General features: G+C 43.7%; 1 protein-coding gene across 3 annotated transcripts in view; it reads left to right on the forward strand.

The window, feature by feature from the left end:
* CFAP300 (cilia and flagella associated protein 300) overlaps nt 1–21,964 on the forward strand; it is a 133,324-nt gene that overhangs the window by 26,390 nt on the left and 84,970 nt on the right. For all 3 annotated transcript variants that reach the window (XR_011319440.1, XM_069759192.1, XM_069759190.1), the window contains exon 2: nt 21,586–21,667. Coding sequence is in view for 2 of the 3 variants with exons in the window: in XM_069759192.1 (XP_069615293.1) it covers nt 21,586–21,667 (82 nt within the window). In the remaining variant the exon portion in view is untranslated. The remainder of the gene's footprint in view (nt 1–21,585; nt 21,668–21,964) is intronic.

The raw sequence follows: 21,964 nt of genomic DNA on the forward strand, positions 1-21,964 counted from the left end.
AAAATTTCTCCTGACGTGCGCAAACCTCATCATCAGCTACAAAAAAATGTCTGACTGCTGTGCTTGCCAGCAAGGTTTTGCCATCACGTATTAAGTCTTGTTTGCCAGAGGGATCAAATACTTATTTCTTACTGCAAAATGTAAATAAATGTATACAATATGAATTTCTGGATTTTATTTTTGATATTCTGTCTCTCAATGTTAAAATTAACCTACCCTTATAATTAGAGACTGTTCATATCTTTGTCAGTGGGCAAACTTACAAAATTAACAAGGGATCAAATACTTATTTCCTTCACTGTAATAGCGATACATTTTTGAACAATTTTTCGGAGGGTTAGATACCACTGAAATGCACCAAAGAAGATACAATACCCTATGAATGACCAATATAATATTAATACATTTTTAAAGTTTTTTTGAGGTTTCTAGAACAACGAAGTGTACTCCAGAAGACAGAATAGTGTATGACAGAGGTGTCAAACTGCATTCCTCGAGGGCCGCAAACAGGTCATGTTTTCAGGATTTCCTTGTATTGCACAAGGTGCTGGAATCATTCTGTGCAGGTGATTAAATTATCACCTGTGCAATACAAGGAAATCCTGAAAACATGACCTGTTTGCGGCCCTCGAGGAATGCAGTTTGACACCTCTGGTGTATGAGAAATTTAACACAGCTAAATGTTTAAATGATTTTTTGGAGTGTTATATATCCTACAAAAGTAAACTAGACCATAGAATAATATATTGGTAAGAAATTTAACCAAGCCAAATTTTTAAATGCTTTTTTTGACTGTTATAAATCACCAAAATGTGACAGAGAACATGTACTACTCGATGGATGATCTATTGCAGAAATATTTTTCAACGCTTTTTTTGAGTTTTACATACCACCGTAATGCAATAATAACCGTGTTAAACTGCATGGATGACTCAATAAATCCATAAAAAAGTTAGGACGTAGATATTTTGAAAATGTAGTTTATGTACTTACAGTCCTAAAGGTTTTGCAGAAAGTGCAAAGCCAGGCAAAAATTATAAGGAAGGTCATCCACAGACCCCTGAAAGGTAACAATCAGCAGGCCATATTCAAATATTGAATATTAAGAACACTTTATGTTCTGCTGTGTGGGCAAATCCAGGCTTTGTTCATTTTTGAGAGTGAGCCTATCAGCATTCTCAGTTGACAGGTGAAATCGTCTGTCTGTCATAGCCCCCCTCCCCAGCGGCACTAAAAACGCACTTAGGCATGACTCTAGCGGCAGGGCAGCACAACACCTGCAAGGAATGGAGGGACAGCTCATGCCAGGTGTCCAGCTTTGAGACCCAATAGTTGAAAGTCACAGAGGAAGTAGAGAGTATGCTGGTTGCGTTGCCAGGTATTGCTTGACCATCTTTAAAAACTTTTCACTCGTCAAAAATACCTGGTCATCAGGCCCTGGATGCTGGGCTGGTGTCGTGAAATTGGCCCAAACCTTTGATAGTGTACCCCTGCTGGATTGTCACCTGTATGGGGATGCTATTCTCTTATATCTCAGGTCAGTAAAAAGATGTATCGGCAGTCATTAAGGGATTAAATGCTATTTTTGTAGTGTTGTATACAAAAACATTTACCTCAGAACACAGAATACTGTGTGGGTAAGAAACCCAGGAATTTTTTTTTACAATATTTAGAGTGTAATGTAACGCTAAAAAGTAACTCAAAAACGTAATACTCAATGGATGATAATATATATATTTGGCAACGGACTGCACAGGCCTAATCCCTGCCTGCAGACTGGATTTTGTCACTCTCCCTGCTCCTGCAACGCTTTCTCTCCCTAGAATAAATGCAGATGTATGTCATGCAAAGCATAGGATTATCCGTTGGAAGGGCTGTTAGTATGATGGCTCAGCTTCAGCACCAGCGTCACCACTACAGGACTATGTGCACACACAGGCCTTGACAAGAACTCTCTCCCTCCAATCTGAAGTGTCACGGAGCTGTGCAATGGCGTCAGTGTGCCGAGCCGGGCGGCCCCTGTTCTTTTATAATCCCTCATGATGTCCCACGGCCAGCCAATCACAGTAATCCCACAACCAAGATGGCTGACGTTCAGGTAGTCCCCTCTTGCTTATTGGCTGCATAACGGGCACCAAAAATGTGGGGAGGGGATTCAAGTTTTACATATTTCACCTCCCAATACTCGCCGAGGAACGAGTACATCCGAGCATGAAAAATTAAAATTTGACAGGTCTCGGAAAATGGCGACAAAAGCAAAAATAGTTTTATTTTTGCTAATTTTTTTTGTGGAAAAAAGTATAAAGGTTTTTTTTTTTTTTTCCAGTATATTTACATTTTAACTCTTTTCATGATACAGTTTTCATAACCTGAAAAGAGTATAAATAAGTACTGTAAAAATATAGTGACGTGGGCAAGGAAAACAAAATGGTGGAGAATGGTGGCCACAATCCTGGCTGTTGAAATGAAAAAAAAAAAACTGCAAACTTCTTAATTAATATGATTGTCGCTATCTCCCCTAGCAGAATTAACCCCTTACTGACATCTGACGTAATAATACGTCCCTGTGCCCTGGGCCTATTTGACCAGGGACGGATTATTACATCATCGCGATTGCCGGCGGGTGTCAGCTGATTCTGACAGCTGACACCCAGACTTAGTGCCAGGAGCAGTCACGCACCGCTCCCGCCACTTTTACCCTGAAAATGCTGTGGTAGAAGGCGATCGCAGCATCCAGCCGGCAGAGGGATGACAGCCTGTCTGCCTTTGGATCGGAGAGCCCACGGCACTACTCAGGGTCCCGATCATTGGCATGGTGACCCGATGTCATAATGACAACATCCGGGTCACCAGAGCTAGGAAAATTGCTGATCGTGTTCAGTGCATGATCTGCAGCTTTCTCTATCAGTGCAGAGCTGACAGTTTGTACAGCATGGGGATGCTGCTGCATCCCCATGCTGTACAAGCAATCAGCCTGCAAAAAATGATAGTCCCATATTGAGATAAAGTAAAAAAAAAAAGTTTGTTTTTTTAAATAATTGTAAAATTTTTTTTAATCAAAAATAATAAAAAAAAATCAAGATATTGTATCTATAGATAAATATTTGTATAAAAAAAGAAAATAACAGTAAAAGTACACAAATTTGGTATCGCCACATCCGCAACGACACAACCTATAAAACTGTCCCACTAATTTACCCCTTTACTGAACACCATAAATAAATAAACCATTGTTTTTTTTGCGTTATCATCTTACTCCCGAACAAAAAATTGGGGGGGGAGGGGGGGGCGTTTATGCCATTTCTTGTTTGGTAAAATTGATAAGGCAGTGTTATTCTTTGGGTCAGTACAATTACAGCAATACCTCATTTATATCTTTTTTGTAATAAAAAGCATGTTTTAGTGTCTGCAGCCAAAAGTAAAAACCCAATATAATTGCATAGACAAGAATAATAAAGTTGCCTAATCACTTATCCCACACAAGGAACGGCATAAAAAAATAAATAAAACCAATTCTTCACCTGCTGTTGAATTTTTTTTTTCATTCTGCCTCTCAAAGATCACAGTAAGGCTTGGTGCACATTTATCCTGCGCTCTGCGCTGAGCGCCTTGCATTCAAGTTTCCGTGTAAATCTCAGAAATATGTGATTGTGATTCTGATGGATCTTCTGGAGGAAGATTCCCTATAATGAGGCAGATGGAGGCACTCTGGATGCCGTCTGACCTGTGATCCGGTTGTGTCCTTCTTTTTAGATTGCATAAAAGTTCCAATGGCCACAGTTTTGTGCACTCCTGAAAAGGGCACTGCTGAACAGAGGCCAGACGGAGTCCAGAGTAACTCTGCTGCCTCACTATAGTGAATGAATCCCACAGGAGTTTAATCTGAATCACGTCTCATAAATTTAGATGGAAAGTGCTCAGCGGAGCGCGCAGTATAAATGTGATCTCAAACATTATGTGAAATGATCCCAATAAAAGCTTCAACTCAGTCCACAAAAAAGGCAAGCCCTCACTCAGGTCTGTCATATGTTAACGGAAATATAGGGGGCTTCCACGTTACTGGTAGTACAAAGGCTCTGGAAAAGCAAATGGCTCCATAGCCATCCAAAAGAAATTTAGCAAATTCTGCACTTCCAAATGCCCCCTCCCTTCTGAGCTCCTCAACAGTATACCTAAACCACATATAGCATCCACATGTTTGGTATTTCAGAATAGATGAGAGTCCATCTAACTTACGGGTGCATGTCTCCAGAAGCACGAGCTGGGCATTATGTACTGGTCACTACAGCGTAATACCCATGGAGTCAAAATCGTCACTACACCTGTAGATACATTCCCAAAGGGTTATAATTTCCATAATGGGGTCACTTGAGGGGGATTCTGCTCTTCTAACAATTAGGGCCTTTGCATATGGTGTCCACAAGCTGTTCTAGGAAAATCTGCACTCCAGGAGGCAAATAGCGCTCCGTTCCTTTCAAGTCTCTCCGTATGGCTAAGTAGTACTGTACAGCCACTTCTTGTGTGAAAATGTAAAATCTGAGGCTAAAACTAAATTTTGGTGGTTAAAAATGTAGTTATTTTTTTCTATACTGCTTAATGGTATAAAATTCTGTGAGACGTGTACACGTGGTGCCTGATAGCTGCACCCCTAGATGAATTCATCGAGAGGTGTACTTTGGAAAATGGGTTCCACTGTTCTGGCAACTCATGGGCTCTTCCAGTGGGTCATGGCACCTGCGAACTATAACAGTAAAATCTGGCGCTCCTTGCCTTCTGAACTTTGCATTGTACCTGAAAAATATTTCCTGATTACATGTAGGGTGTTGGCGCACGCAGGAAAAATGTACGAAAAATTAAAAACTTGGGGCTAAATCGACATTTTGAGAGGAAAATGTGATTTTATTATTTTCACTGCTGTACGTTATAAACTTCTGTGAAGCATCTAAGGCTTCTTTCACACTAGCGTCGGGCTCGGCCCGTCGCAGTGCGTCGGGCCGAGGTTACCGACGCTAGCGTTGTAAGCGCCGCACAACGGGTGCAGCGGATGCAGATTTTCATCGCATCCGCTGCCCCATTGTGAGGTGTGGAGAGGTGGGGGAGGAGTTCCGGCCGCGCATGCGCGGTCGGAAAAAGCGGTCCGTCGGCAGCAAAAAACGTTACATGTAGCGTTTTTTTGTCCCGACGGTCCGCCAAAGCACGACGCATCCGTCGCACGACGGATGCGACGTGTGGCAATCCGTCGCAATGCGTCGCCAATACAAGTCTATGGGGAAAAAACGCATCCTGCAAGCACTTTTGCAGGATGCGTTTTTTCGGCAAAACGACGCATTGTGACGGATTGCAGTTAACGCTAGTGTGAAAGTAGCCTAAGGGTTCAAGGTGCTCACCGCACATCTAGATAAATTCCTTGAGGGGTCTAGTTTCCAAATGTGATCACTTGTGGGGAGTTTCCACTATTTGGGCACATCAGCGGCTCTGCAAATGGGACATGACGTCTGCTAATAATTCCAAGAAGTTTTACATTCAGAAAGTCAAATGCCGCGCCTTCCCTTTCGAGCCCTGCCATGCACCTAAAGAGTAGTTTTCTCCCTCATATTGGGTATCGGTGTACTCAGGAGAAATTGCACAGCAAATTGTATTGTGCAATTTCTCCTGTTACCATTCTGAAAATGCAATATTTTGGGCTAAAAACATATTTGTGGGGAAAATTAGATTTTTTTATTTTTACAACTCAACGTTTATACATTTTTGTAAAACCTGAGGGTTCAATATGCTCACTACACATCTAGGATCAGTTCCCTGAGGGTGTAGTTTCCAGAATGGTGTCACTTGTGGAGGATTTTCACTGTTTAGGCATATCAGAGGCTCTCCAAACGCAACATGTCATCCGCCAATTGTTCCAACAAATTTTGCATTCAAAAAGTCAAATGGCGCTTCTTCCCATCCGAGCTCTGCTGTGCGCCCAAACAATGGTTTTCTCCCTCATTTGGGGTATCGTCATACTCAGAATAAATTACACAACGAATTTTGGGGCCCAGTTTTTCCTGTTACCCTTGTTAATATAAAAAAAATTGGATCTGAAATACATTTTTTTTTTAAAAAAGGAACCTGGCACCAGATTTGGCCGATAAGAGATACAGCCATCATCTTTCAGGGCTGATATACAGAATTCTACAATGCTGTATATCTGCCCCCAACCCCACCTGCAAGAGAAGAAAAATAACTTTTATTATACTTACCGGGGCGGTCTCGTCCGATGGGTGTTGCTCTTCTTGGTCCGGTGCCTCCCATCTTTTTGCGATGACGCCCTCCCGCTTGCTTCATGGGGATGACGCATCTCCTCTGCGTCGCGCTCCTGCGCAGGCGCACTTACAGTATCTGTTCTGTTGAGGGCTGTTCTGTTGAGGGCAGAGCGAAGTACTGCAGCGCGCAGGTGTCGGGAAAGCTCAAAGAGCCCTGATGCATGTGCACGGCAGTACTTTTCTCTGCCCTCAACAGGCAGATAAGTACACCTGCGCAGGAGCACTGTGCCGAGGAGACTGTGTGGATGACGAAGGGACGTGTCATCCACACGAAGCAAGCAGGAGGACGGGGATCGTAAGAAGATGAGAGGCGCCGGACCAAGACCAGCGATGCCCATTGGACGGGATTGCTCCGCAGGTGAGCATAATAAAAGTTATTTTTCTTCTCTTGCAGGTCGGGTTGGGGGCTTATATACAGCATTATAGAATACTGTATATCAGCCCTGAAAGGTGGTGGCCGTATCTCTTATCGGCCAAACCTGGTGACAGGTTCACTTTCAGTGTTCTTTTTTTTTTTTCAACATTCAAAAAATTCCTGTGAAGCACCTGATGGGTTCATAAACTTATTGAGGGTATGTTCACACATTGCAGATTTAATTGCGGATCCGCAGCATTTTTTTCCGCGCGGAATTGCATCAAATCCGCAATGTAGTGTACGACCAATGTAAGTCTGTGGGAACCGCACACTTGATGCGCACATGCTGCGGAAAAGCCGCACAGAAATGCAGCGTTTTATTTTCCGCAGCATGTCACTTCTTTTGTGCGGATCTGCAGCGTTTCTGCACCCATTGACTTCCATTGTGTCAGGCCAATCCGCAGCGAAACCGCAGATGTAAAAAAGATCTGCGGTTTTGCTGTGGAGTTGGGTGCGAGAAACGCTGCAGATCGGGAGGGGGAAGAGTGTGTGGGCGGAGAATGTGTGTGTGGAGCTGTGTGCGGGTGTTTGTGTGTGTCTGCGGTGGTATGCGGGTGTCTGTGGGGCTGTGTGTCTGTGTGAGGGGCTGTGCAGGCATCTGTGGGGCTGTGTGTGTCTGCGTAGGTGTTTGTGGGGCTGTGTGTGTGTGCGGGTCTGTATGTAGGCAGGCATCGTCCGATGGGACAACTAGTCCCATCCGGCTATGCCTGCTACAGTGACAGGTAGCCGGATGATGGGACAGTATAGTCGCTTCATCCGGCTACTGTGTTCAAGTGTACAAAAAAAAAACACATACACACATATAGACATACAGTACATACAACATACAGTACAACATGCAGAACATACAACATAGAGTGCATACAACACAACATTCTGGGGATCCTAGTTAATGATAAACTTACCTGGAGCAGCCAGTGCCAGGCAGCAGCTGCCAAGGCAAACAGGATCATGGGGTGCATTAAAAGAGGTCTGGATACACATGATGAGAGCATTATACTGCCTCTGTACAAATCCCTAGTTAGACCGCACATGGAGTACTGTGTCCAGTTTTGGGCACCGGTGCTCAGGAAGGATATAATGGAACTAGAGAGAGTACAAAGGAGGGCAACAAAATTAATAAAGGGGATGGGCGAACTACAATACCCAGATAGATTAGCGAAATTAGGATTATTTAGTCTAGAAAAAAGACGACTGAGGGGCGATCTAATAACCATGTATAAGTATATAAGGGGACAATACAAATATCTCGCTGAGGATCTGTTTATACCAAGGAAGGTGACGGGCACAAGGGGGCATTCTTTGCGTCTGGAGGAGAGAAGGTTTTTCCACCAACATAGAAGAGGATTCTTTACTGTTAGGGCAGTGAGAATCTGGAATTGCTTGCCTGAGGAGGTGGTGATGGCGAACTCAGTCGAGGGGTTCAAGAGAGGCCTGGATGTCTTCCTGGAGCAGAACAATATTGTATCATACAATTATTAGGTTCTGTAGAAGGACGTAGATCTGGGGATTTATTATGATGGAATATAGGCTGAACTGGATGGACAAATGTCTTTTTTCGGCCTTACTAACTATGTTACTATGTTACTATGTAACATAGAGTGCATACAACATACAGTACATACAACATACAGTACATACAACAGAACATACAGTACAGCATGCAGAACATACAGTTCATACAGAGCATACAACATACAGTGCATACAACATACACTACATACAACATACAGTACATACAACAGAGTACATACTCACCAATCACCTTGATCCCCAAAGCCCTTGCTCACCTGTAAAAAAAATATGAAAATAATAAACCAACAATATACTCCCTGATCTGCAGAAATCCAATTAATGCGACTGTCCCACGACGATCTCCCGTGGAGAGGAGCCACATCAGCTGATGTGACCGCTCTACAGGGGCTCCGGCAATACAATGAGGGAACGTATCCTTCCGCACTATATCCCTCCGCCGCTGTGAGTGTAGTTCATACACTCACTTGCGGCACTGCAGTATGGGAAAATTCCCACGCAGCTTTACCATAAAGTGAGAGCCTGAACTCAGGTAACCTCTTCAGTGATGCATTACAGGAGCCATTGTTTCCTGTCAGTGTGTCACTGGAGGCCCTATAGAGCAGTGACATCACTCGATGTCAGTGTTCTATAGGGGAGATCGTCGTGGGACACTCGTTATTGATTGGACTGCGCGGACAGGGAGTATACGGTTGGTTTATTATTTTTTATCTTATGCAGGTGATCGAGGGCGTCGCAGGAATTAGGCGTGCTTGTAACTATGGTGAAATTAAGAAAATTAAAATACTTTCACTACTGTAGGATTAGTAATGGATAGGTGTCTTATTGATGCCTCTCCATTATTAACTGGGCTTAATGTCACCTTACTATACAAAGGTGACATGAACCCGTTATTACCCCATATCCCACCTCTACACGGGAGTAGGAAGAAAGAGGCTAAGTGCCGGAATTGGCGCATCTTACAGATGCGCCATTTCTGAGGCGGCTGCGGTCTGGTATTTGTACCCGGGAGGGCTATGGCCCATGGCCCCTTCCCAGGCTATGAATATCAGCCCACAGCTGTCTGCGTAGCTGACATTTTTTTTGGGGGGGTCCCCCTATTTTAATAGCCAGTAAAGGCTACGCAGAAGACAGCTGCGGGCTGATATTCGTAGCCTGGGAAGGGACCATGGGTATAACCCCCTTCCCAGGCTACAAATATTGGACCCCGGCTGTCGGCTTTCCCCCTCTGGCACAGAAAATTGCGCTGGAGCCCACACCATTTTTTTTTCCTGTTTTTTTTTTTTTTTTTTTTTTTTTTTTTTTTTAAATTAAACATTGTTCATTAATAAACATCGACCTTGCTATTATATATGTATGAATATATCTATAGAGAGAGATATGGATCTATCTATATAGATCTATCTATCTATACATCTATCTATACATCTATCATTCCTTCTATCATCTATCTATCCGATATCTATCTATAGATAGATAAATAAATAGCAGGAATGAGAGATAATATCTATCGAACTATGTATAGATCTATCTATAGATCTATCTGTCTGTCCCACATCTATCTATCTGTCTATCTATCTGTGTGTGCCATGGAGTGTGGGTTGGCAAATGCATACAAATCCGCATCAAAAAACGAATCAAAACCGCGTAAAAAACGCATCAAAAACTCACCTGCTTTTTCTGCCAAGAGGTGTGGATTCAGTGCAGAAAAATCCGCAGGCAAATCCGCAACGTGTGCACATAGCCTGAATGTGGTTTTGAGAACCTTGAAATGTGCAGTTTTTAGAATGGTGTCACTTTTGAGTATCTTCTATCATACAGACCCCTCAAGGTGACTTACAATGTGAGATGGTCCCTAAAAAAATGGTTTCCAGGTGACCACCTGACAGCACACTGGAGGACATCCTTCTTATCCGTCATGGGACAGGAAGCACGAGAGGTTAAAAGGACCCTCCCCCTACCACCCTTCAGTGTTTTTCCTGTCCCATTATGGATAGGAACAGATGAGCGAAGACTGACCGTTCTGTGCGGGAGGTGTGGATCGGGGGGGGGGGGCTTTGCTTCACGCTTCCCACCATGAGGCACCCGCCGGCCGACATCCACCCGAGGGTCCCTCTGCCTACCAGTGTAGCGCTGCTCCTGGTTTGAGGGTCGCTTCCCCCTGCCGGGGGCTCTCGACGCTTCCGTCGCACCCCCTGCTGTATGCGGACTCGGCGGCTGCCTCTGCTGATGGCGGCGTCTCCATGCGGCTGCCGGGGGGAAGCCAGACCACGTTGCACCACGCTCAGTTCCGGCCGTGCATCACTTTTGGTTTGCGGCCGAGGGGGGCGGGCAGCGTCTCTTCAGCTGGAGAAGTTCCGGAGCGGTCGGATGCCGCAAAAGCGCTGCATCAGAGGAACAGAACAAAAAGGTATGAGCCTTGGGGGTGTTGTTAGGCGGTCTCCAAGGGAGCATGGAGGACGCGGCCAGATCCGATGTGGGGCAGGAGAGCATAACACCAGTAAATGGGGCGGGAGCCCTGTATTATATGGAATCTCCCAAAATTGTCCACCATAGTAGCGAAAGCTATATTTCTTGTAGGGTCCCTCCTTGCCTGAGAAAACCTTAAAGAAGCCCAGCAGAAATAAAAAGTGTCCTATCTGTGAGGCTAAGATGAAGGATACCTGGAAGAAACCCCTGTGTGAAGCATGCACCTGCAGGATCATAGGAGAGGAGCAGACTTCTCTTATGACAAATATGAGGGCCATCATAAGAGAGGAGGTTCAGGCTTCCGTATCAGGTCTGGTACTCCCTCAGGCCTCACTTCCAGAGAAATCTAGGAAAGGGCCAAGGGAAGAGTATTCCTCAGGAGACTCATCATCTTCCGTGTCAGATCTAGATGAGGAGGAAGAAAGTAGAGAGCCTCCGGAGAAAGGGAGAAGATATTTATTTTCCGCTGCAGACACGGGAGAACTTTTAGAGGCTGTACGGCATACTATGCAGATTGAAGAACCTCAACCGACTTGTTCGGTTCAGGATGAGATGTTTGGAGGTTTATGCTCTCAAACCTCTAAGGTCTTTCTGGTGAACTCCCATATCTGATCCATGATTCTGGAGGAATGGGAGGAAGCGGAGAAAAGGCTGACTATTCCTAAGGACTTCAGACTCCGCTTGCCGTTTGATCCAGAAGAGGTTAAAGAATGGGTGGACATTCCTAAAATAGACATCCCGTTGGCTAAAGTGTCCAAAAGGACTGCAATTCCGTTTAAGGACTCTTCCAACCTAAAAGAGCCCATGGATAGAAAGGCAGACAGCCTTTTAAAAAGGGCCTGGGAGAGTTCATCAACAGTTATTGGAGCGAATATAGCAGCGACATCTGTTGCTCGCTCCATGCACCTATGGATAGATGATCTTCAGGATCAGTTAACAGCCAAGACTCCTAGGGAAACTATTCTGAAATCCCTGCCTCTGTTAAAATTGGCAACCACCTTTTTGGCAGATGCCTCTGCAGAATCAGTTAGGTTCGCAGCTAGGTGTCAATCCCTATCTAATGCAGCCCGGAGAGCTATCTGGCTCAAGAGCTGGTCGGGAGATATATTCTAAGAATAAGCTGTGTTCGATACCCTTTTCCGGGGGCAGGGTCTTCAACCCGGTCCTCGATATTTTAGAGAAGGACTCAGATGTAAAGAAAGGGTTTCCTGAAGAAAAGCCTAAAAAAAACAGCTCTTTCGTAGACCCTGCTATAATCAGAAGCCAGATTACAGGAGGAAAGGAAAGCAGGGTAGGTGGAGTTATCAAAAAGGTGGGGAGATCAGGCTCAAAAGCAAAGACTCGAGCTACTCTGTTCAGGATCTAGTTACCGGAGAAAATGACGCCATCAGAGTGGGGGTCGTTTAGCCGAATTCCTAGGAGAATGGCGGGAAGTAACGGCAAGTCCTTGAGCCTTACAGGTTGTGTCGCAGGGTTACAAAATAGAGTTTATATCTCTCCCTCCCGAAAGATTCCTAGTTTCCAGCTCCCATCTAAAATCGGCGTCCCCCATGTGGTCAGATATACAGGACCTCCTGGAAATGGCGGCAATTGTTCCGGTACCCCCTCAGGAAGAGTACAGAGGTCATTACTCAAATCTCTTGTCAATAATAAAACCATCCGAAGAATCGAGAACAATAATAAACAAATGGGTGACATACAAAAGATTCAAAATGGAGTCAATTCGGTCAACCATTCCTCTGTTAGGAAGGGGTATGGTAATGTGTACTCTGGATCTAAAGAGTGCATATTACCATGTACCTATTCATCTAAGTCACGAAAAGTTTCTGAGGTTTGCGGTAAATATAGAAGGCAAAATTTACCATTTTCAATTTCGCTGCCTCCCTTTCGGCCTGGCATCAGCTTCCAGAGTTTTTACAAAACGTATGGTAGAGGTGGTCGCCTATCTGAGAAATCAGGATATAATGGTAATTCCTTATTTAGACGACTTTTTAATAGCAGCAGACTCGGTAAACCAGCTCAGGATCAACTGTCAATCCCTCATTTACACACTAGAGAGTCTAGGGTGGATCATAAATTGGTAAAAATCGGATCTGATACCCAAGTCCAGAATAAAGTTCTTAGGAGTCATGCTAGATTCGGAGAGAAGAATATCCTACCTACCAGAAGACAGGCTAAAGGGCATAATAGAAAAAGCACATCAGTTTGCTCAGGGCCAGAATTTTATCAGAGACGGGATGAAAGTCTTAGGATTAATGACGGCCTGCATCCCTTGCATAAACTGGAGCCAGTTTCATTCTCGGCAGCTTCAGCAGGGAGTTTTGATGAGCTGGAACAGAAAACAGAACTCACTAAGGCTATGTTCACACTAGCGTTGCGCGCAGCTGCGTCGGCGACGCAACGCACGACGCACGCAAAAACTCACGCAAAAACGCTGCGTTTTTCGACGCGTGCGTCGTTTTTTGACGAAAATCGGACGCAAGAAAAATGCAACTTGTTGCGTTTTCTTGGTCCGACGCTAGCGTCAAAAAAGACGCACGTGTCGGAAAACGCAACACACAAAAACGCATGCGTCCCCCATGTTAAACATAGGGGCGCATGACGCGTGCGTCGCCGCTGCATCGCCCGACGCTAGCGCGACGCACACTAGCCGAACGCTAGTGTGAACGTAGCCTTAATCAGAAGCTGAGACTCTCTCTTCAGGTCAAGAGATACTTGAAATGGTGGACTTTTCCCAGGAACCTTCAGGTTGGGGTACCATGGCTTCAAACCCTGAGTATTTCAGTCACGACAGACGCAAGTGCAAGATCGCACATCAGAGGACAGAGAAATGGGGTCCCCGATAGCCCCTCGATACTCACCTGTCTCCCCCGGTGCTCCTTGTGGCTCCCGATGGGCGCCGCCATCTTTTTCCGGCAAAAATATGGCGGGCACCGGGAGGATCTTTGGGGTCTCGGCTGCCGGGGGTAGCCGAGACCCCAAAGAACATGATCGGGGTCGGTTTTTACCGACCCCTGTTTTGTGATCTCCGGTAATTAACCGTTTACCGGCGATCGCAAAAAAAAAAAAACGTGATCGCCGGTTTTTACCGACCCCTGTTTTGTGATCGCCGGTAATTAACTGTTTACTGGCGGTCGCCAAAAAAAAAAAAAAGCGATGTGTAATTCTCTGTCCTCTGATATGATCGCACATCAGAGGACAGAGAAATAGGGGGATTCGGGGATCCTATTATACTTACCGGTGTCCCTGGGTCCTCCTGCGTCCTCTCCTGCCCGGCGGCTTCTTCCTCCGGAAAATGGCGGGCGCATGCGCAGTGCGCCCGCCATCTGTCGTCATCTGCCAGCCAGCAGGAGAGAGCAGTTGGGGCTAAAGTTAGGGTTAGGGTTGGGGCTAAATTTAGGGTTGGGGCTAAATTTAGGGTTAGGCTTCTTTCACACTTGCGTCGGTACGGGGCTGTCGCAATGCGTCGGCCCGACATACCGACGCACATTGTGAAAATTGTGCACAACGTGGGCAGCGGATGCAGTTTTTCAACGCATCCGCTGCCCAGTCTATGTCCTGGGGAGGAGGGGGCAGAGTTACTGCTACACATGCGCGGTCGGAAATGGCGGACGCGACGTACAAAAAACGTTACATTGAACTTTTTTTTGTGCCGACGGTCCGCCAAAACACAACTGGTCCAGTGCACGACGGACGCGACGTGTGGCCATCCGTCGCGATCCGTCGGCAATACAAGTCTATGGGCAAAAAACGCATCCTGCAGGCACATTTGCAGGATCCGTTTTTTTGTCCAAAACGAGGGATTGCGACGGATGCCACACAATGCAAGTGTGAAAGTAGCCTTAGGGTTGGGGCTAAAGTTAGGGTTAGGGTTGGAGCTAAAGTTAGGGCTAGGGTTGGGGCTAAATTTAGGGTTAGAGTTGGGGTTAGGGTTTGGATTAGGGTTGGCATGAGGGTTACGCTTGGGATTAGGGTTAGGTTTGGAATTAGGGTTGGGATTAGGGGTGTATTGGGATTAGGGTTAGGTTTGAGGTCAGGGTTGAGATTAGGATAAGGGGTGTGTTGGATTTAGGGTTATGGTTAGGGTTGACATTAGGATTGTTTTGGGGTTAGGGTTGTGATTATCGTTAGGGTTGTGATTAGGATTATGGATCGGGTTGGGATAAGGGTTAGGGATGTGTTGGGGTTACGGTTGGAGTTAGAATTGGGGGGTTTCCACTGTTTAGGTACATCAGGGGGTCTCCAAACACGACAGCCAATTTTGCGCTCAAAAAATCAAATGGTGCTCCCTCCCTTCTGAGCTCTGCCGTGCGTCCAAACAGTGGTTTACCCCCACATATGGGGCATCAGCGTACTCGGGATAAATTGGACAACAACTTTTCTCCTGTTACCCTTGTGAAAATAAAAACTTGGGGCTGCAAAATCTTTTTGTCGAAAAAAAAAAAAAAAAAAAATATTTTTCATTTTCACAACTCTGCATTCTAAACTTCTGTGAAGCACTTGGGCATTCAAAGTTCTCACCACACATCTAGATAAATTCCATGGGGGGTCTAGTTTCCAAAATGGAGTCACTTGTTCGGGGTTACTACTGTTTAGGTACATCAGGGGCTCTGCAATCGCAACATAACGCCCACAGACCATTCTATCAAAGTCTGCATTCCAAAACGGCACTCCTTCCCTTCCGAGCTCTGCCGTGCGCCCAAACAGTGGTTTACTCCCACATATGGGGCATCAGCGTACTCGGGATAAATTGGACAACAACTATTGCGGTCCAATTTCTCCTGTTACCCTTGTGAAAATAAAAACTTGGGGGCTACAATATCTTTTTGTGGAAAAAAAATATTTTTTATTTTCACGGCTCTACGTTATAAACTTCTGTGAAGCACCTGGGGGTTTAAAGTGCTCACCATACATCTAGATAAGTTCCTTAAGGGGTCTAGTTTCCAAAATGGTGTCACTTGTGAGGGGTTTCCACTGTTTAGGCACATCAGGGGCTCTCTAAACGCGACATGGTGTCCGATCTCAATTCCAGCCAATTCTACATTGAAAAAGTAAAACGACACTCCTTCTCTTCCAAGCTCTGCGGTGCGCCCAAACAGTGGTTTACCCCCACATATAATGTATTGATGTACTCTGTGGTCTAATTTCTCCTGTTACCCTTGTGAGAATAAGAATTTGTGGGCGAAAAGATCATTTTTGTGTAAACAAATTCGATTTTTTTTATTTTCCCGGCTCTACGTTATAAACTTCTGTGAAGCACTTGGGGGCTCAAAGTGCTCACCACACATTTAGATAAGTTCCTTAAGGGGTCTAGTTTCCAAAATGGTATCACTTGTGGGGGGTTTCCACTGTTTAGGCACATCAGGGGCTCTCTAAACGTGACATGGCATCCAATCTCAATTCCAGCCAATTCTGCATTGAAAAAGTCAAACAGCGCTCCTTCACTTCCAAGCTCTGCGGTGCGCCGAAACAGTGGTTTACCCCCACATATGTGGTATCAGCGTATTCAGGAGAAATTGCATAACAAACTTTATGGTTTAATTTCTGCTTTTACACTTGTGAAAATAAAAAAAAATGGTTCTGAAGTAAAATGTTTGCAAAAAAAAAAAGTTAAATGTTCATTTTTTCCTTATACATTGTTTCAGTTCCTGTGAAGCATGTAAAGGGTTAATAAACTTCTTGAATGTGGTTTTGAGCACCTTGAGGGGCGCAGTTTTTAAAATGGTGTCACACTTGGTTATTTTCTATCATGTAGACCCCTCAAAATGACTTCAAATGTGATGTCCCTAAAATAAATGGTGTTGTAAAAATGAGAAATTGATGGTCAACTTTCAACCCTTATAACTCCCTAACAAAAAAAATTTTGTTTCCAAAATTGTGCTGATGTAAAGTAGACATGTGCGAAATGTTATTTATTAACTATTTTTCATGACATATCTCTCTGATTTAAGGGCATAAAAATACAAAATTTGAAAATTGGAAAATTTTAAAAATTTTCGCCATATTTCCGTTATAGCAAAGAAATTTCACCACTGTTATGAAGTACAATATGTCACGAAAAAAACATTCTAAGAATCACCGGGATCCGTTGAAGCGTTCCAGAGTTATAACCTCATAAAGTGACAGTGGTCAGAATTGTAAAAATTGGCCCGGTCATTAACGTGCAAACCACCCTCGCTGGTTAAAAGAAACAAACATGAAAATTAAAAACATTGTGACATGCTGAAAATTGAGTATCAATTTTTTTTTTTTTTTTTGCACAATTGGAGGGCTGTAAAAAATGTTAAAAAAAATAAATAAAAATTTTGACTTGATTCTGGTACAGGAGATAGGCACTTTATACAGCTCTGTCAAAAATTAAGAGACCAATGCAAAATATTCAGTTTGTCTGATTTTTCTCTTTATAGGTATATTTTTGAGTAAAATGTAAATTGTTCATTTATTCTATAAACTTCTGACGACATGTCTCCGAATTTCCAAGCAATAATTTTTGTATTTTTTTTTCTGAAAGGGAGAAATGGTCAAAATTAAAAAAAAAAAAAAAAAAGTGCTTTCAGACCTCAAATAATGCAAAGAAAACCAGTTCATAATCATTTGGAAACAATAATACTAATGTTTTAACTCGGGAAGAGTTCCGAAATCAATATTTTGTGGAATAACCATGATGTTTAATCACAGCTTTCATGCGTCTTGGCATGCTTTCCAGCAGTTCTTCTTTGTTTGATGGCTTGTGACTATCCATCATCCCCTTGATTACATTCCAGAGGTTTTCACTGGGTTCTGGTCTGGAGATTGGGCTGGCCATGGCTGGGATTTGATGTGGTGGTCTCTTAATTTTTGCCAGAGCTGTATACTGAAAATGAGTGCACAAGCCCGACTCGATTGACCTGTTGCTTGTGAAGTTATCGTGGACACCGATTTGAAATCAGTTTCCAGAAAATGCGTTTTTCCTACTTATTACGTTTACAATTAAACATTCCAGGACCATAGAGCGATCCTTCCTCGTGCTCATAAGTCCTGCAGAGCTGCTCTCTTTTCCGCGATGAATCTGTCGTCAGATGAACGCCACTCAGTGCGACTTAAACGAGCCTCGTCCCGAGTGTGCGCGTACATCTCCGCTTGCTGTCCAATAGGCATTTTCATCACGTCCATTACTTTAAGAAGTAACATAAATCCCTCTTTACAGATAATTATTGCCATAAACATTGCTTTGTTCACAATCTTTGCGCCCGAATGAAGATGTTTCTTAGGAAAAAGTCCAAATGAGTGATTTGAGCAATTTGTTGACATTTTGTGTTTCTACTCCAACATAACGTTCCAGCAAATCATCTTATTAGATCTCTGCTCAGTGTGAGGTGTTTACTAAGCGTCAAAATACTAAGGACTGTTTTTTTTAAAATGCCGCCCAAAAAACGACCATCTATTGGGCAAGTTAATCCAAACTAAGAAAGCATAGATGCACACAAGGCCGACGGAATGCTCCTTTGTGCGCTGCCCTGTCCGAGCACCGAGCGCGCGTCGAAGATCTCTGCATTGTGTGCCGCTCTCTGAGCACCGAGTGCGTGTCGAAGATCTCTGCATTGTGTGCCGCTCTCTGAGCACCGAGTGCGCGTCGAAGATCTCTGCATTGTGTGCCGCTCTCTGAGCACCGAGTGCGTGTCGAAGATCTCTGCATTGTGTGCCGCTCTCTGAGCACCGAGTGCGCGTCGAAGATCTCTGCATTGTGTGCCGCTCTGTCTGAGCACCGAGTGCGCGTCGACGAACGCTCCATTGTGCGCTGTGCTGTCCGAGCACCGAGCGCGCGACGAAGATATCTGCATTGTGTGCCACTCTGTCTGAGCACCGAGTGCGCGTCGAAGATCTCTGCATTGTGTGCCGCTCTCTGAGCACCGAGTGCGCGTCGAAGATCTCTGCATTGTGTGCCGTTCTCTGAGCACCGAGTGCGCGTCGAAGATCTCTGCATTGTGTGCCGCTCTCTGAGCACCGAGTGCGCGTCGAAGATCTCTGCATTGTGTGCCGCTCTGTCTGAGCACCGAGTGCGCGTCGACGAACGCTCCATTGTGCGCTGTGCTGTCCGAGCACCGAGTGCGCGTTGAAGATCACTCCATTGTGCGCTGCGCTGTGAGACCACTGAACGCACGTCGAAGATCACTCCATTGTGCGCCGCGCTATCCGAGCACTGAACGCGCGTTGAGGATCACTCCATTGTGCGCCGTGCTGTCCGAGCACTGAACGCGCGTTGAAGATCACTCCATTGTGCGCCGTGCTGTCAGACCACTGAACGCACGTCGAAGATCACTCCATTGTGCGCTGCGCTGTCCAAGCACCGAGTGCGCGTCGAAGATCACTCCATTGTGCGCCGCGCTGTCTGAGCGCGCACCTGAAACTGCTCCCTATAAGGTGCTACAACTTTTTTTTATTATTGTAAATCAAGGTTGATCGTTTTGCAGATATATTCTCCACACTCAGTACATGAAAAAAAAAGTTTTATTTTTTTTTTTTTTGCCCCTAATCCGCTAGACTAGAAGACCTCCTTAAATAAGACAAAAAAAATACATGTTGTGTGTCTGCTTTATCATACTAACCTGCAGAATCATATTGCCTGGTCAGTTTAACCATATAGTGAACATGGTGAACAAAAAGCAACCGTGGTTCTCTTTAAATGCTGGAGTGTGTGATCAGTGGCTGATGAGCAAAAAGGAAAAAAATCCAGCTCCAGGAGTAAAATTAAACAAATTTTTTTTATTAAATATCTTTAAAAATTGGAAAGCTGCTTACCAAAAATATAAATCACAAAATAAGGATGAAGACAAACATCAATTTGCTGGACGCGTTTCGGGCGCTAGAAGCGCTCTTAAACTTCAGCATAAGAATGAACAGAAAAGTCCCAGATATAAAAAGCAATACAACAGGTGAGTATAATCAATCTAATGTGAATCATTATCAAGCCGACACAGCGGCGAGAAGGAGAAAAAAAAAGGGAAGGAACTGTGGATGACCAAACATACGTAAAACAAATACAAGAAAACATTATAAAACACAAGTTAATAATGCAACATCGCTTCCTTTCTCAGATTTAATCCTATGGGGACACGGGTATTAAGCAAATAAATCCAAAATGCCTCTTTGTCGCGTAATTTCCTTTCTCTGTCTCCTCCTCTGTTGTTCCTATAGATCTGTTCAATCGCATAGACTTTTAAACTTTTGGTTTGCCTGTTATGAATTTTAATGAAATGATTAGAAACATTTGATACATGTCTCAATGTTGGTTGCGTGATATCATAAAGATGTTCACGAAATCTGTCCTTGAGTCTCCTAATGGTAGATCCAATATACAATAGTTTGCACTCAGTACATTCAATGACATAAACAATAACATTTGTGTTACAATTAAGAAAGCTTCTGATGGAAAAAGTTTTTTGATTGTCAGAACAAGTGAATGTAGCAGTTTTTTTTGACATATGGACAAGTTTTGCATGGGTGTGAACCACAACCATAAAATCCCTTAGTGGATAACCAAGTGGTAGAGTTTTTACTAATTTTGGAATCTAAATAACTGGAAGATAAGACGTTGCCCAATGTAGGGGCTCGTCTGGGTACAATTTTAATACCATTTTGAAGAATGTTATCCATAATGTCATCATCTCTGAGAATATTAAGATTACGAAAAACAATATCTGAAATGGATTTAAAATAAGTACTGTATGTAAGTATTAAAGTTGGTAGATCCACAGATGTTCTATTACTATTTTTTTTATAGTTTTTTTTGGAGCTAGTATTTATATTAATAAGATCCGATCTTTGTTTGGTATCCACTATATTAAAGGCACGTTCTATGCTCCAATTCGGATAATGTCTGGTATTTAAACGTTTCTTAATGGTGAATTTTTCTTGTTCAAAAGCTTTATTGTTGTTGCAATTTCGTTTGGCTCTAAGTGCTTCACCCAGTGGAATGGATTGTATGGTGTGAATGGGGTGAAAGCTTTTAGCATGTAAAATGGTATTACCTGCAGTCCTCTTACAATAGGTATGGGTTTGAATTGGTTCATCATGTGTGCCTGTGAGAAGTAAATCCAAAAAAGTTATACATACTTTGTCACAAACATAAGTAAATTTGAGATTAAAAGGATTATTATTAATGTAAACGATAAATTGTAACATGGAGTTATGATTACCAGACCAAACCAGCAATAAATCGTCTATATATCTAGAATACCACTTGATGTGTTCAAAAAATGGATTGTTGGAAGAATAAATATAGCTCTCCTCCCACCAAGACATTACCAAATTTGCTGATCACTGTGACCAGACACCACGCTCTAGAATGGGCCAAAACTGGAGCCCAGATGCTGGGGAAGACCCTTCCAGAAATTGCTGGTGGTCTATTTTGGTGTCATTTTTTGCTGAGGGTTTGCCGCTTGTAACATTGTCGGGTCACTTCTTCTTTTTAACCATTTTGCTTCTGTACAATTAAGAAACGGTTAAAAAAAAAACCCCTCAAAAGACTGAACATATGCACCGCAAGATGTCTTTTACTTGACAAATCATATGTTCCTTTATTTAAGTGCTTTGGTGCTTTTTCAGGCGGATTATGGAGCATAACCCCCTGATAACTCGCCATGTGCAAATACCTACCCTAAAAATGATTGTCATCAAATAGGGGAAATAAAGGACCAGTCTGGTGGATTTTTATGTATTGTAGAAATAGGTTTTCTCTATTGACCTGGTAAGATCTCTGCAGAGCCTAGAGGGAACCGTCCGAGGAGAGGCCAAAGCCCAAACTGCAACATGTAGATAAGAAATGTATCTATTTTTTTTCTTCTGTAATTGAAGTATAACCTGTAATTTTTTTTTTCTCCATGTCAGGTCCATGAATGGTAGAATATCAGCCCAAGCCTTCCGCTATGACCAGTACTTCCAGCCCTATCAGCAGGATGACTTCGTCCTGGTAGGTTGTATGAGACGTGACTATGAGCAGCCTAGAAGAACCCTTCACCTGCTCAGTCTTATTAATAGTTCCGCACTTGTATTTCTTGGCTGAAATGATATTTATTACTAATTTCCTAGTTATTTAAATTCATCAGCATTAGAGGAGACTTGGCGCCCCCCCTGAGGTTCTCTCCTGGCAGGGTCTAAAAACCTATAAACTATTGTTATCTAATCATCAAATCAAAGAGGTCCCATCTCCAGACCTGAGACTTCATGTTCCCCATGAAATGACAATGCCACAGCATCTTTTCTTATA

This window comes from Ranitomeya imitator, chromosome 3 (assembly GCF_032444005.1).
Source record: "Ranitomeya imitator isolate aRanImi1 chromosome 3, aRanImi1.pri, whole genome shotgun sequence".
Taxonomy (NCBI): Eukaryota; Metazoa; Chordata; class Amphibia; order Anura; family Dendrobatidae; genus Ranitomeya; species Ranitomeya imitator.